Source organism: Bactrocera oleae, chromosome 5 (assembly GCF_042242935.1).
Source record: "Bactrocera oleae isolate idBacOlea1 chromosome 5, idBacOlea1, whole genome shotgun sequence".
Classification (NCBI taxonomy): domain Eukaryota; kingdom Metazoa; phylum Arthropoda; class Insecta; order Diptera; family Tephritidae; genus Bactrocera; species Bactrocera oleae.
The window spans coordinates 28,052,312-28,065,883 of NC_091539.1; the positions used below are offsets into that span (position 1 = coordinate 28,052,312).

Consider the following 13,572-nt stretch of genomic DNA (forward strand, 5'->3'; position numbering starts at 1 on the left):
AATGCGGTTCCTATAAAGCCAATTTATACCATCTCAGAGATAAAATTTAATGTCTCTGGCGTGTTTAGTGCTTGCTTTATCGCGCTTTTAGTAGTTTTTAACAGTACCGTTATATGGGGAGTGGGCGGGACCACGCCCACTTTAAAAAAAAAAAGTTTTAACTGCAGATGCCCCTCCCTAATGTGATCCTGTGTACCAAATAACAGTCTTGTATCTTATTGCGGAGCTTAGTTATGGCAAGTTATTTGTTTTTGATTAATGGCGTTTTGTGGGCGTGGCAGTGGTCCGATTACGCCCATCTGCAATACCAACCGTCTCACGGTACCAAGAAACATGTCTACCAAGTTTCATAAAGATATCTCAATTTTTACTCAAGTTAGAGCTTGCACGGACGGACAGACGGATGGACGGACGGACGGACGGACGGACGGACGGACGGACAGACAGTCACCCGGATTTCAACTCGTCTCTTCATCCTGATCATTTATATATATATAACCCTATATCTAACTCGATTAGTTTTAGGTGATACAAACAACCGTTAGGTGAACAAAACTATTATACTCTGTAGCAACAGGTTGCGAGAGTATAATAATAAGAAGAGAAATTGTGATTTTTTATTTTTGTTATTTATACGGGTTTTAGTTACGATTGAAGGAAATTCTTTGAAATTTTTATCATCAACTGCCCAAATTAACATTTTTTAATGTAATAGCCCCTTTCACGTTTATGTGAAAAAGCGGTTTTAGAAATTGAAATGATCACAGGAAACAAGACATTATTGTGACTGCCATTTTACTAGTCACAAGCGTTACAATACATATACATAAAATAAAAATTCTGCTTTCTAACCGAAATTTTCTCACAGTGATTTTTAAAAGTCAGAGGTACCAAAACACTTGTCATCTACTTTCACATCTTTCTTTCTTTCGTCTATCTAAAGCAACATACGAGTATTTATCTTGCAGTAGGTTCTTTTTTAGCATAATCTTCGTTGCTAACGACGGATGTACTCAAAAAATGCCTAAGGGTACAACACTTCAGTTGATGCGCTTAGATTCATTCCATCCTTTGGCTGCTCTTTAGTTGTTCATTTGATTGCGCCTGTGCTTAAAGGACGCGCCCGATGTGAGTTGATAAGCTTGCTTAGTCTTTTATTGAATATGCTGTAGTGCGGTCATAACACAGTTAATTTAAGATATTAACACATATTTCTTGAAATACATATAGAAATTGTGCAATAAAATAGTGGGAACTCAAAATAAAACAGATTTTGTGATGATATCAAATAATTATAATTAATTATGTATATTATGTAGAACAAGAAAAGCATTTATAATGGTCAAAATCGATTTGTCCTTCCAAAATAGTTATACATAACATAGTGAATCGTTCGACGGGCTGCTTAAGTCACAACCCAGAACAATATTTATACACATAACTTCTACTTATGTATGTACATATATACCATTTTACAAACTAATGTTTGGCAAACAAAAAATATGCAAATTTATTGGAGTGAAAATTTTGTTTTCAGTGTTTTTTGTCTTAAATAATTATTTAACAATGAAGAAAGAAAAATGAATGACTACGTAATACAAGCGACATGTACAAAAAATATATATGCACCAGTACACACATACATATGTAAGTTTTCACTTTCTACACTACGTCCATATATTAACGACCAGACAATTAATGAAAAAATAAAATAATATAAATACAAGGGCTTTCTGCTGAACAAAAATCTAAATAAAAGTATACTAATGTACATAGATTCTTAGCTTTTATGCACATATATATTATATATTTTACATTCAACCAAGAAAATATACTTTATATACATATTCCCAATCTGTATATACATACATAAATGAAGAGCTTTGATGCTGAAGTATGTGTAAGCTGGTGTGTGTGTATGAGTACATATGACCGTATTTATGAAGCACGTGATGTGAAAAGATACACAGTAAAGTGTGTATTTGAGTATTATATAAATAACATCAAACAGTTAACCGTTTGAAACCAAGGTTGATAACCATATCAGAAGTGTGCAATACAAACCAAATGTTTCGGTACTGCTTATTTTTAACATTAGATTATTGAGGAGTAACGGTAATGAATAAATGCTAATTAAAGCGAATTAAAAGAACACGTTTATGAAAAGAAATAAGGGCATAAAACGTTTCCGGTGGATTTTTTTATTATACTCATACAACATGTTGCTATAGATTATAATAGCTTTATTCACCTAACGGTTGTTTGTACCCCCTAACAAGCAACAGTACACATACATATCTGAGGTGGTTCATAGACTACTGACTATTAATTATTATGTTGCATGTCTCATAATTATCTTTAATAAAAAACACATAGGTAACAAGTAACTCTTGTAACTAGCAAGGATCAAAGCTGGCGAAGTTTAGCAAAACTTCATATTAAGAAATGTTGCGAAAGAATTCAGCATTCGTTATTCGACGAAATTGTGAATGGATAACCATTAAATTTGGTATCTTATTAACTTATATTAAAATCATCCTTAACTGAAAAATACTATGTATATGATATAAACTCAACTGAAGAGACTAAATTTAATATAATATATTGAGTTGATGTAGAAAATGTCAATCAAATTAGGATCCGAATTCATTATATTACGGATATGAGGTTTAGGCCAAGGCCAAGGTCTAGCCCAATTCCATTCATATTCAGTGGCAAAGTCGGAAATCATTATACTTGTATATGCTATATTGGGGGTAGTGAAAGGGCATACTTAAGACCATATTTTCAAGCAATTATATAAATATATAGTTCGCACACTCAACGACTAATCCTCTTAAGCCTTGTTAGAAAAACGAAAATCATTATATGTAGTATATGGGAGTGGCGGTAATTCGTACATATGGTATAAGGCCAACCGGAATTTTGAAATTTGTATAATAGGTATATGAGGTCTAAGCGATGTATTGACCCGGTTTTATAAATTTTTGGCAATACCACATACTTTTAACATGTTACATACTAATAATATACTCCCTGAGTATCATTAATATCACCAAAGTATTATGGTACATACTTTGGAGTAAAGTCAGCCGGATGTTCAAATATCGTAATATTAGTTATATGAGGGCAAGTCTTCGCTTGATTTTACATTGTATTTAGTTTTTAGTAAAACACGCTCTTTTGTTTTCTCTTAGAACACTCACCTCAGGTTCGCTTTAGGAACTGATTGATTGACAATTTTCGGTTATAAAGTGGCATACTTTAAGCGCACTATTCGGGCACAGTTTTATCCCTATACATTTATTTTTGCTTGACTTGCATAATGGAAAATAAGAGAATCAGATGGAATTTAAAATTGTGTTATATAAGAAGTAGGCGTAACCTCTTAGAGGATTTTTAAGTGTTAGCCCACACGTGCTCTTGCTACTCGATCCTCTGTGCCAAATTACAGTTTTGTATCTTATAAGTGATTAGTTATAGTATTTTATAGGTTTTTGAATAACGACATTTTGGGGGCATGTCAATAGTCTAAGTTTCATCAAGTTATCTCAACCTTTATATGTATATAACTCTATATCTATCTCGATTAATATTAGTTGATACCGTTAAGTGAACAAAACAAAACAGAGTATAAAACGGAATTAAAAAATACTTGTAGAAATGTTTAGCGATCGTGGAAATATTTTCTAATTTAAATGACAAAAACGTTTATTAATTGGCAAGAAAAAGAACTAATCACTTTACTTATTATTGACAATATTTCAGGGGAAGTACTTTGTAGGCATTAGTTGAATATATGTATGGCTGGTTTGGGTAATGAAATTTTAACAATGTGATTGTTAATTTACCGGTCCTAAAAAGTCATACATTTTAAAATAACGTTCCAAAGTTCCAATACCATTTATAGATTTTTTCTGGAATCAATTTTTTTTTTAAATAAAATCATATCGTGTAACAATTTCTACATATGTATGTATTTTGTGGTATGCAATTTGATGTACAATACAATATGATAAATATATAACCAACTCAAAATACGTATAAGCCCATATTTACAGGAAAATTCTATTCCGAGATTGTAACGGAAGGTGAAAATTTACGTTTACTTTCATCACATACAGAGCATGAATCTCCAACTAGGACCAGGGCCCAAAAAATCCTTCCAGTGATATTAAGTGATGGCTTTTTACTGGATAAAAAGTGGCATGTACTATACCAAACCCAAACTACATATATACATATAAAATATTAGTGCATAAATATATTGCATTGTATACCTAAATAAACACTTGTCCACCTCGTCGTTTCTTACGATTAATGAGGAGGTGTGAACACCGTCAATACCATAGCGCTATCAATTCATTCTTAATGCATTCAATACCTACTGCTTATAAAAAACATTGAGTAAACATACTCGGAAGTATAATGTTAACATACATTCATACGATATGTACATACATACAAACAAATATAAATGATTACAAGCAGACATGATATCATTTTCTATAAGATAATTAATCTCTGAGGGATGACATTTTATTATTAATAAGTTTGAGTAATTTGACACTGAATAGAAATAAACAAAAAACCTGATAAGGTTCGAACAATTTAAGTTTATTTCCAGATTTGCACTAAGTTGTTGAACGCAATTTATCTTTTTCTGTTGATAACATATGTCTGTTCTTGTAGCTTTTGTTATGCCTGATATTAAAAGAAAAGCTACATTAAATCATTTTAAATTTTGCTTTATTACACAGAACAACTACGCAAGAGAGTCGAATAGAAGTGAAAATAAACTAGTTTTATTTGATTAATAAGAATGAATTTTTCCCTGGTGCTACAGCATTACTTGATAATTTGTTTGAATCTAGTTTTGGCAGCGGTTGTTGCAGGTGATTTGAAATTACAATCCTAGTATGGTAATAATATAGAACTAACTTATAAATTCTCGTAGAAGAATGTGTGAATATCTCAAGTGAAGGAATATCAATGCGTATAAATTCCAGTACAACGACACCACAGACAGCCACGTCTTGTCCCGCGCTCCATAATGCAGACGCATTAACCCAAACTCAATTGATTTATCGACTTACCACACCATGTCGGTTTGATCGATTTGACAGACCGTTTCCCATACTTGAAAATAACTCTGTATCCGATCAGCCAACAAATATTTATTTGCGGATTTATATTACTGATATAAAAATAATTGATACCAATGATATACAGTGCAAAATATTTGGATTTCTACAGATTCGTTATATGGACCACAGATTGGCATTTGAAGACTATGCACCAAAACGTCTGCAACCGATATTCGGTGATGCACAAATGCTGGATCGAATATGGGTTCCACATATATTATTTGCTAATGAGCAAAATTCCGCTATCTTGGAAACAAGTCAGAAAGACATTTTAATAATGGTTATGCCAGATGGATTGTTGAGCATCTCCACCCGAATAGAAGTAGCATTATCTTGTTCGGTTGCATTAAATAAATTTCCCCTTGATGATCAACAATGCTCTGCGATTATAGAAAGTTGGCTGTACAATTCTTCCGAAGTAATACTGCACTGGGAAGATGAAGATTCGATCGAATTTGATCCAAATATACAGCTAATAGATTATGACTTACAATATTCTTGGCACAATGAAACAATCTACCAAACCAGGAAAGGATATCTTCGGTATACTTTACTGGGTGGCAATTATAGTTCTATAAGTTTTACTGTTTACCTGACGCGCGATTCGTTGTTTTATACATTTGACTATTTTCTACCTTCCATTATGCTTGTTGGAATTTCTTGGGTCTCATTTTGGCTTCAAGCAGATCAAACCCCTGCACGTACCACATTAGGCACAAGTACTATGTTGTCGCTCTTTACGTTAACTTCTAACTACGAAAAAAAATTCGAAAGAAAAAACCATGCACAATTTTTTGATGTTTGGTTTTTCAGTTGTACGTTCTTTATATTTGGTAGTCTTATGGAATTTGCTTTTGTAAATACTATATGGCGCCGAAATAAATGCTTAAGCCTGAAGAAAGCCAATAGCAGATATATTTTTAAGTCGACTTTAACCCCAAAAGTTATACCACAAAGTAATATCTATGATTGTGAGACAGACGGTCGCATACACTTCTTTAATGGCAATATTTGTAATCAGTCGAGAGATAAAGGGCAAGTCAACGTGTTAGAATCCGATGTAAATTTAAGTGGTGAACATCAAGAGAAAAAAGTTTGTAATGATTCATGGGCGACTATGACACCTCATGAGGTTTCACTTTGGGTAGACCGCAAAGCAAGATTTGTGTTTCCACTACTGTTTATCATATTTAATGCAATTTATTGGACATTTGTTTATTGTTTATAGTTCTGCAAAACGAAATAATAGTTAATATTATTAGTTAATATTAATTTACAATAGTAAAACCTTTAATAAAGACAAAAATAAATAAAAGGCTGTTGCCGTCATTGTCTGTCTAATTTATTGTTTATTATTTAGTCACTGGACTCAAATTATCAAAGCAACGATAATATACACTTATTAACAATTACAGGTGATCTCTTTTTTACACGAGTTGGTCGAAACCGTGATATAGCAGCTCCTTTTTTTATACAAATCGTTCTTCTTTCGAAACAAAAGCATGCAAAAAAAAATATCGTGCAAAGCAAACACAGTTTTGTATGCAAATCAGCTTATGAAAAGATCATAAATTTTTTTGCAGCACTGACATAAAAAAAAATAAATAAAGATTACAGAAAAAAAAGGAGCAAGTAACGAAAAATAAGATGAAACGTTAACTTCGATTGCACCGATGCTATAATACCATTCCCAAACATAAAAGTTTCCAAACAAAAACCGGTCGGATCTTTTCATATCATTACTTTTGACAATAATCCATGTAAAATTTTGAGAAGATTCTCCAGATTAAGAATATATATAATTATAGCCGCCGGAAACAAATCTAATTAAAAACAAGTAAGGAAGGGCTAAATTCGGATGTAACCGAACATTTTATATTCTCGCAAAGTCAAATGGTATACTCTTTTTAGATTTCTTTGTGGATCTTGCCGCCTTGTTCTATGTTGATATAGGCACTGGGGCCCACATATTCAGTACCTAGGGGTTTGAACAGTTTTGGTTCAATTTAGATAATTTTATTATCAACGTATTATTCACGCAAAGGTTTACGCCGATATAATCATTGTTGCTTGATTTGCATAGTGGAAAGTGAAAAAAATCAGATGGAATTTAAAATGATGTTATATGGGAAATAGGCGTGGTTGTAATCCGATTTCGCCCATTTTCGTACTATAACATAAAAATTTGAGAAGAATATTATGTACCGAATTTGGTTGAAATCGGTTTAGCAGATCCCAAGGTATAGGTTTTCACCTAAAAGTGGGCGGTGCCACGCCCAGTATTTAATTTTGTACGTGATTCCTATAAAATCATCTTATACCATCCCAGAGATAAAATTTAATATCTCTGGCTTGTTTAGTGTTTGGTTTATCGCGCTTTTGGTAGTTCTTAACAGTACCGTTATATGAAGAGTGGGCGGGGTTGTCACCCGATTTCACCCATTTTCATACCGTCGATAGAGATACTAAAAACATTTGTTCTCAGTGAATTTTGTTATTATAGCTTCAGTGGTATAGGAAATATGCACATTAAACTTATTAGGGGGCGGGACCACGCACACTTTAAAAAAAATTTTAAACTGCAGATGCCCCTCCCTAATGTGATCCTGTATACCAAATAAGAGTCTTGTATCTTGTTGTGGAGCTTAGTTATGGCAATTAATTTGTTTTTGATTAATGGCGTTTTGTGGGCGGGGCAGTGGTCTGATCACGCCCATCTGCAATACTAACCGTCTTACGGTACCAAGAAACATGGGTACCAAGTTTCATAAAGATATTTTAATTTTTACTCAAGTTACAGCTTGCACGGATAGACAGTCACCCGGATTTCAACTCGTCTCTTCGTCCTGATCATTTATATATATACAAGTATATAATCCTATATCTAACTCGATTAGTTTTAGGTGATACAAACAACCGTTAGGTGAACAAAACTATTATACTCTGTAACAACAAGTTGCGAAAGTATAAAAAAGTAATGTTAAAGAGGAATTGACAACATTTATTATTTGTCAACATGGTACCCTTTGGTTATTGTGAATATAACGAAAATTGTGTAAAAAGTAAAATACTTTTTTAAAGCAAATAATAAAATAATTGATATAAATTAAATTTTAACCGTGAAATCGTGGGATGGTATACTAAAGTTTCTCTCAGCTATATGCTATAGTGATCCGATATCGGTGGTGAGCAGCTTCTTGGTGAGAAAAGGACGTATGCAAAATATCAGATCATATAGACCGACGGACATGCTTAAATCGATCCAGCTTGTCACGCTGATCATTTATATATAAGTATGAGTGCGTGGGGGCGTCATATTGTCGTGTTACTTACCCATAGACTTACCGATAACTACTAAAATGCAGAAAAGAACATTCAATGTTTGTTCAGCTGAAATTCAACAACGATCAAAACTACCGTTACTTGTAAAAGCTTACTTCTTGAAATTTTCCGGTTAATTATGTGGAACGAATTTTGTATGTTGCGTGTTTTTACTATTTTTAAGTTTCCAAAAATTAAATAGAATATTTTTCCTTTAATTTGATGTATCATATGTGACATTTTTTAGATTTTGTCTGGATGGTACCATCATTGGCAATGCACGCCTCCGGTTAGACATCTGAGTCACTGTATATACAGGTTCTTATAATATTCAATAGAATTATTCATATTAGTTGTACTTAATAAATCCAATGCCTTTTCTAAACCTTAACGAATAATACTTGTGGTAAGAAAGACAGTTCTACTGAAAACATCTTTTCCTGCTTTATTTTCATCGTTGTTATTCGTCGTTACAGAATTTTCAAAAAATTCGTCGACATCTTAAGTGGTCAAACCATTATATTTTTCCTTATTTGCCATGCTTGAAACTTGTTACCCCCTTTCAAACCAAAGAACTTATGACTGCATCAACGTTCTATGTTCAAACTTTTCAAAATTTTTACATATTTACATTTTCTATCAGACTTTTAAGCGTTTAAGCGTTTCGGTTGAAGTTTTGAAATTTGGTATTATCGATATCAACTCAATCCGACAAAAAAGTTTCGGTTGAAGTGTTGTCAAACTTCAACTTTTTTGGAGTATTACGTATTACAAATATGTGGCGTGCGGTTGACTAGAATATCAAAAAATTACAACTGCTACAAACCAGTTGTATATGAAGATTATGCGTTAATATTAGGATAGGAAATATACTATTTTATGTATAATTTTAAACTATTCGAATCAGTTATTTGAAACGTGAAAAACTAGTTAAGCCCGTGGAATTGGCTCCCGAAAAAAATGTTCGGTTCCGTTCAAAATGAAAATCTCCAATAAAAAATTTTATGTTAAATAATACACGACGTGCTTAAAAGTGCAAACCATATAATAAGCTGCCAAATTTTTTGCTAGAATGCAACACCATTAGATGTAATTTTTCATTGTAATTTCAATTAATCCCGCCTTTGTTCTCAGAAGGTTTTCATACATTTAAAGTGATTATTTTGTAAATATTTTTGAAATGAGTGTGAACCCAGTGTATTTTTATTTTGACAAAAACTATTATACAAGTGAGTGCATACATTGCAATTTAAAATGAGAGGAAAACATTCTGAACCGAATCGCATCGATTTTTGTAGTGGTTTGCAGCCCTGTTTAAAACCACCTTACTCCCAGTTCATACACAGACTCTTTTGTAACCCAAACCAGTTTGTTGTAGGCGAGGGGACGACGAGAAAAGACGAAGGGACCGTGCCACTCGTGCTCGGGTGGATCGCTTTGTGTTCTTGTTCGTAATAGCTCTCTGCTACCCTTTTCAGCATTTCTTTTCACTTTCAAATTCTTTGAATGGTTGCAAGAGCGCTCGGTTTCAAATGATGTATACCATTTGTTTAGAAATTTGAATTCTGTTATCTATTTTTTGTATGCAATATGCAAATATGTATGCATAGAATGAATAGAAATATTTTAACTCAAAAATATTCAGTTAAAAGATTAAATAACATATAGCGATATTAAATGTAATAATATCAAAGTATACATTAAAGAATTCTAATAAAAATGATAACTTTACTATTTTATATTTACATAAAATATTAAGATGCTTTCATATATATTTCGTTTAACCGCAAAGAATTTAGTTCGAACATCATTTTATTTAAAACAAGAATTGTAACTAATTCAAGGATGTTTTATAATAAATAGAAAAAAATATGGAGTAAAAAAATTATGAATTTTTAATACTTAAAGATTAGAAAATTCCTGTTATAAATTTGACCTTGAAATATTCGTTGCGGGTATTCAATACATTCTGGTGGATTAGGGAATGCCCGACTTAAGTATTTCTTTGAAAGTATTAAGCGGGTAGGTATTATGCATATTGTTATACCACATTCATGGTAATTCATTGCAAGAAAATCATGAGACCATCATCTCAACATACAAATGAAATATCCAACATACTCTAAGTGTCGCGTAGCCGAACCGCACAAAATTTTATGAAAAGGAGTGACTGAAAAACTCGATTTGAGTCGTTGGACTCTTTTTGCTCGTTGGACTCTTTTGCACAGAGCGACACCAAAATTGAATTTGCCGATAATGAGGGTCAAAAGAATCACCATGTAACGCAGTATTAGCAATCATAGGTATCGTAAATTGCGTAAGTCCAAAGTTAAAATTGGAAATTTGTAACATTAGAACTAAAAAAGCAAATGTCAGAAATTAAACGACGCGACCAATAAACATATTGCATTTCAATGATATTTTTATATGGTGTAATAATGCGGATTTAGTTCAATGACAATGAAGTTTTATAGTGTTTTTTTTTTAAATTAAATTTATAATCTTATTTACATTTACTAGAATCCACATTATTTATAATCCATATTTACACCTTTTGCATGTAAAACTTTAAAAACTAATTTAAAACACTGTGCAATTTGAATTATGTACACCCGTTTATTTTTATACTCCCGCAACTTGTTGCTACAGAGTATAATAGTTTTGTTCACCTAACGGTTGTTTGTATTACCTAAAACTAATCGAGTTCGATATAGGGTTATATATAATATTTATAAATGATCGGGAAGTGCAAGCTGTAACTTGAGTAAAAATAGAGATATCTTGTTCTTGGTACACAGGTTTCTTGGTACCGTAAGACGGTTGGTATTGCAGATGGGCGTAATCGGACCACTGCCCCGCCCACAAAACGCCATTAATCAAAAACAAATTAATTGCCATAACTAAGCTCCGCAACAAGATACAAGATTCTTATTTGGTATACAGGATCACAAGAGGGAGCGGCATCTACAGTTTATATTTTTTATTAAAGTGGGTCCCGCCCCCTAATAAGTTTAATGTACATATCTCCTATACCACTGAAGCTATAATAACAAAATTCACTGGAAACAAATGTTTTCAGCATCTCTATGGACGGTGTGAAAATGGATGAAATCGGGTGACAACCCCGCCTACTCCCCATATAACGGTACTGTTAAAAACTACTAAAAGCGCGATAAATCAAGCACTAAACAAGCCAGAGACATTAAATTTTATCTCTGGGATGGTATAAAATGATTTTATAGGAATCACGTTCAAAATTAGATAGTGGGCTTGGCACCGCCCACTTTTAGGTGTAAGCCCATATCTTGGGATCTGCTTAACCGATTTCAACCAAATTCGGTATATAATATTCTTCTCATATTTTTACGTTATAGTACGAAAATGGGCGAAATCGGATTACAACCACGCCTATTTCCCATATAACATCATTTTAAATTCCATCTGATTTTTTTCACTTTCCACTATGCAAATCAAGCAACAATGATTATATCGGCGTAAAACTTTGCGTGAATGATACGTTTAAAGTATGCCACTTTGTCACCAAAAATGATCTAAATTGAACCAAAACTGTTCAAGCCCCTAGGTGCTGGATATGTGGACCCCAGTGCCTATAGCTGACTTTTTACCGAAAATATCGGTCAACATAGAACAAGGCGGCAAGATCCACAAAGAAATCTAAAACGAGTATACCATTAGACTTTGCGAGAGTATAAAATGTTCGGTTACATCCGAACTTAGCCCTTCCTTACTTGTTTACACTTCTTGTTGATTTCGTTCGATTTTCCTTCTTTTCGGTAGTAATGCCAAGTATACCATAATGGAAATGTGTCAACACAAAAACCGTACAACAATGTTTACAATGCGAATGTGTTACAGAGCACCGATTGCCCTTTGCAATGCAATTCACTTTCGTAACGCATTGCTATTCGCATTTTAATAATTATTCACCTTTTCGTGAACAATAACTGAATTAAATTGGTATCATAACATAACGGGTGCATACATAAGTGGGCATTGTATGGACCTGTATAATCAGCAAGATGAGCTGAGTTGATTTAGCCATGTCCGTCTGTATATACGCAAACTAGTCCCCCAGTTTTTAAGCTATCGATCTGAAATTTTGCACTCATCCTTTTCTCCCCAAGATGATGCACATTTGTCGGAACGGCCAATATCGGACCACTATAGCATATAGCTGCCATACAAACTGAACAATCGGAATCAAGTACTTGTGTGGGAAAGTTTTTTATTTGACGTGATATCTTCACGAAATTTGGCGTGGGTTATTGTCTAAGGCAATAATGCAATCTTCGAACGAATTGTTCAGATCATATCACTATATCATATAGTTACAAATTGAATTATCCGAATCAAGTTCTGTGAAGGGTATTAGAGCTTCGCTGCAACCGTAGTTAACGTTTTTTCTTGTTTACACATAAAATTTCACTTTGAATAAAATATTTAAATTTCATTGAAGTGAAAAGTGTTAGTCGGCTACAATGAAGTTGCGTACATCAGATGTTTGATATGTCGCTGCCGTCTTCAAAATGTTAACGAAGCTAGCTTCAAGACGACATTTGCAGACAAGAATATTTTGCTACCGTGCAGTTGTCTTTGTGTTCAAAGCATAATACTCTACGGTGGGCTGTTCTGACATGAAGCGGTTAAAAACTATTAAGTCTGCACCATAGTACTTTATGCTATAAAACGTGTCAAATGAAATTTGCCGCATTTAAAAAAAAACCTATTAAAAATAAATTAAAAAAAAAAATTGTTTGACCATATCTACCAATATACATATGTAGATTAAGTTCTGAAAATATTGAAGTGTCTCAAAACAAAGAGTAATTTGTAAAGAATATCGTAAAAATAAAAAAATGTAAGTAACATATTTTTCTGCGATTCGCCAGCTAATTCCGAAATACAAAAGATTTTTGTTTAGTTGTTTGTAAAAATATTTTACGGTCCACCTGTTAACGTGAGGAACGGGAAAATAAAAGGTAAATTGGAGAAGAATTTCGCTCTAGGCGTCAGAAATATAAATTCATACAGAAACAAGCAGAATTGCTGATTTCTTTTTATTTAAGTCAGGAGCTTAAATCTT

At 33.0% G+C, this 13,572-nt stretch overlaps 2 protein-coding genes across 7 annotated transcripts in view; both read left to right on the forward strand.

The window, feature by feature from the left end:
* The first annotated feature begins 929 nt into the window (after positions 1 to 929).
* The window catches only part of Cngl (Cyclic nucleotide-gated ion channel-like), a 61,223-nt gene continuing 48,580 nt past the window's right edge, over positions 930 to 13,572 (forward strand). Inside the window, exon 1 of one of the 5 annotated variants that reach the window (XM_014241178.3) lies at positions 930 to 1,128. The gene's annotated coding sequence lies outside the window, so the exon portion shown is untranslated. Of the gene's footprint in view, positions 1,129 to 1,163; positions 1,648 to 13,572 lie in introns of those variants that run through there. The other 4 variants (XM_070110679.1, XM_036376643.2, XM_070110680.1 and 1 more) reach the window with 4 other exon arrangements.
* Positions 4,725 to 6,488, forward strand: LOC106622100 (pH-sensitive chloride channel 2). 2 transcript variants are annotated; one of them, XM_070109964.1, is made up of 2 exons: positions 4,725 to 4,895; positions 4,961 to 6,488. In XM_070109964.1, exons 1-2 carry the CDS (start codon positions 4,823 to 4,825, stop codon positions 6,373 to 6,375), a joined length of 1,488 nt encoding a protein of 495 aa, XP_069966065.1. In that variant the 5' UTR covers positions 4,725 to 4,822; the 3' UTR covers positions 6,376 to 6,488. The 2 variants fall into 2 exon arrangements, with proteins under 2 accessions (XP_069966065.1, XP_014096652.2); XM_014241177.3 differs by having other exon boundaries at positions 4,726 to 4,895; positions 4,958 to 6,488.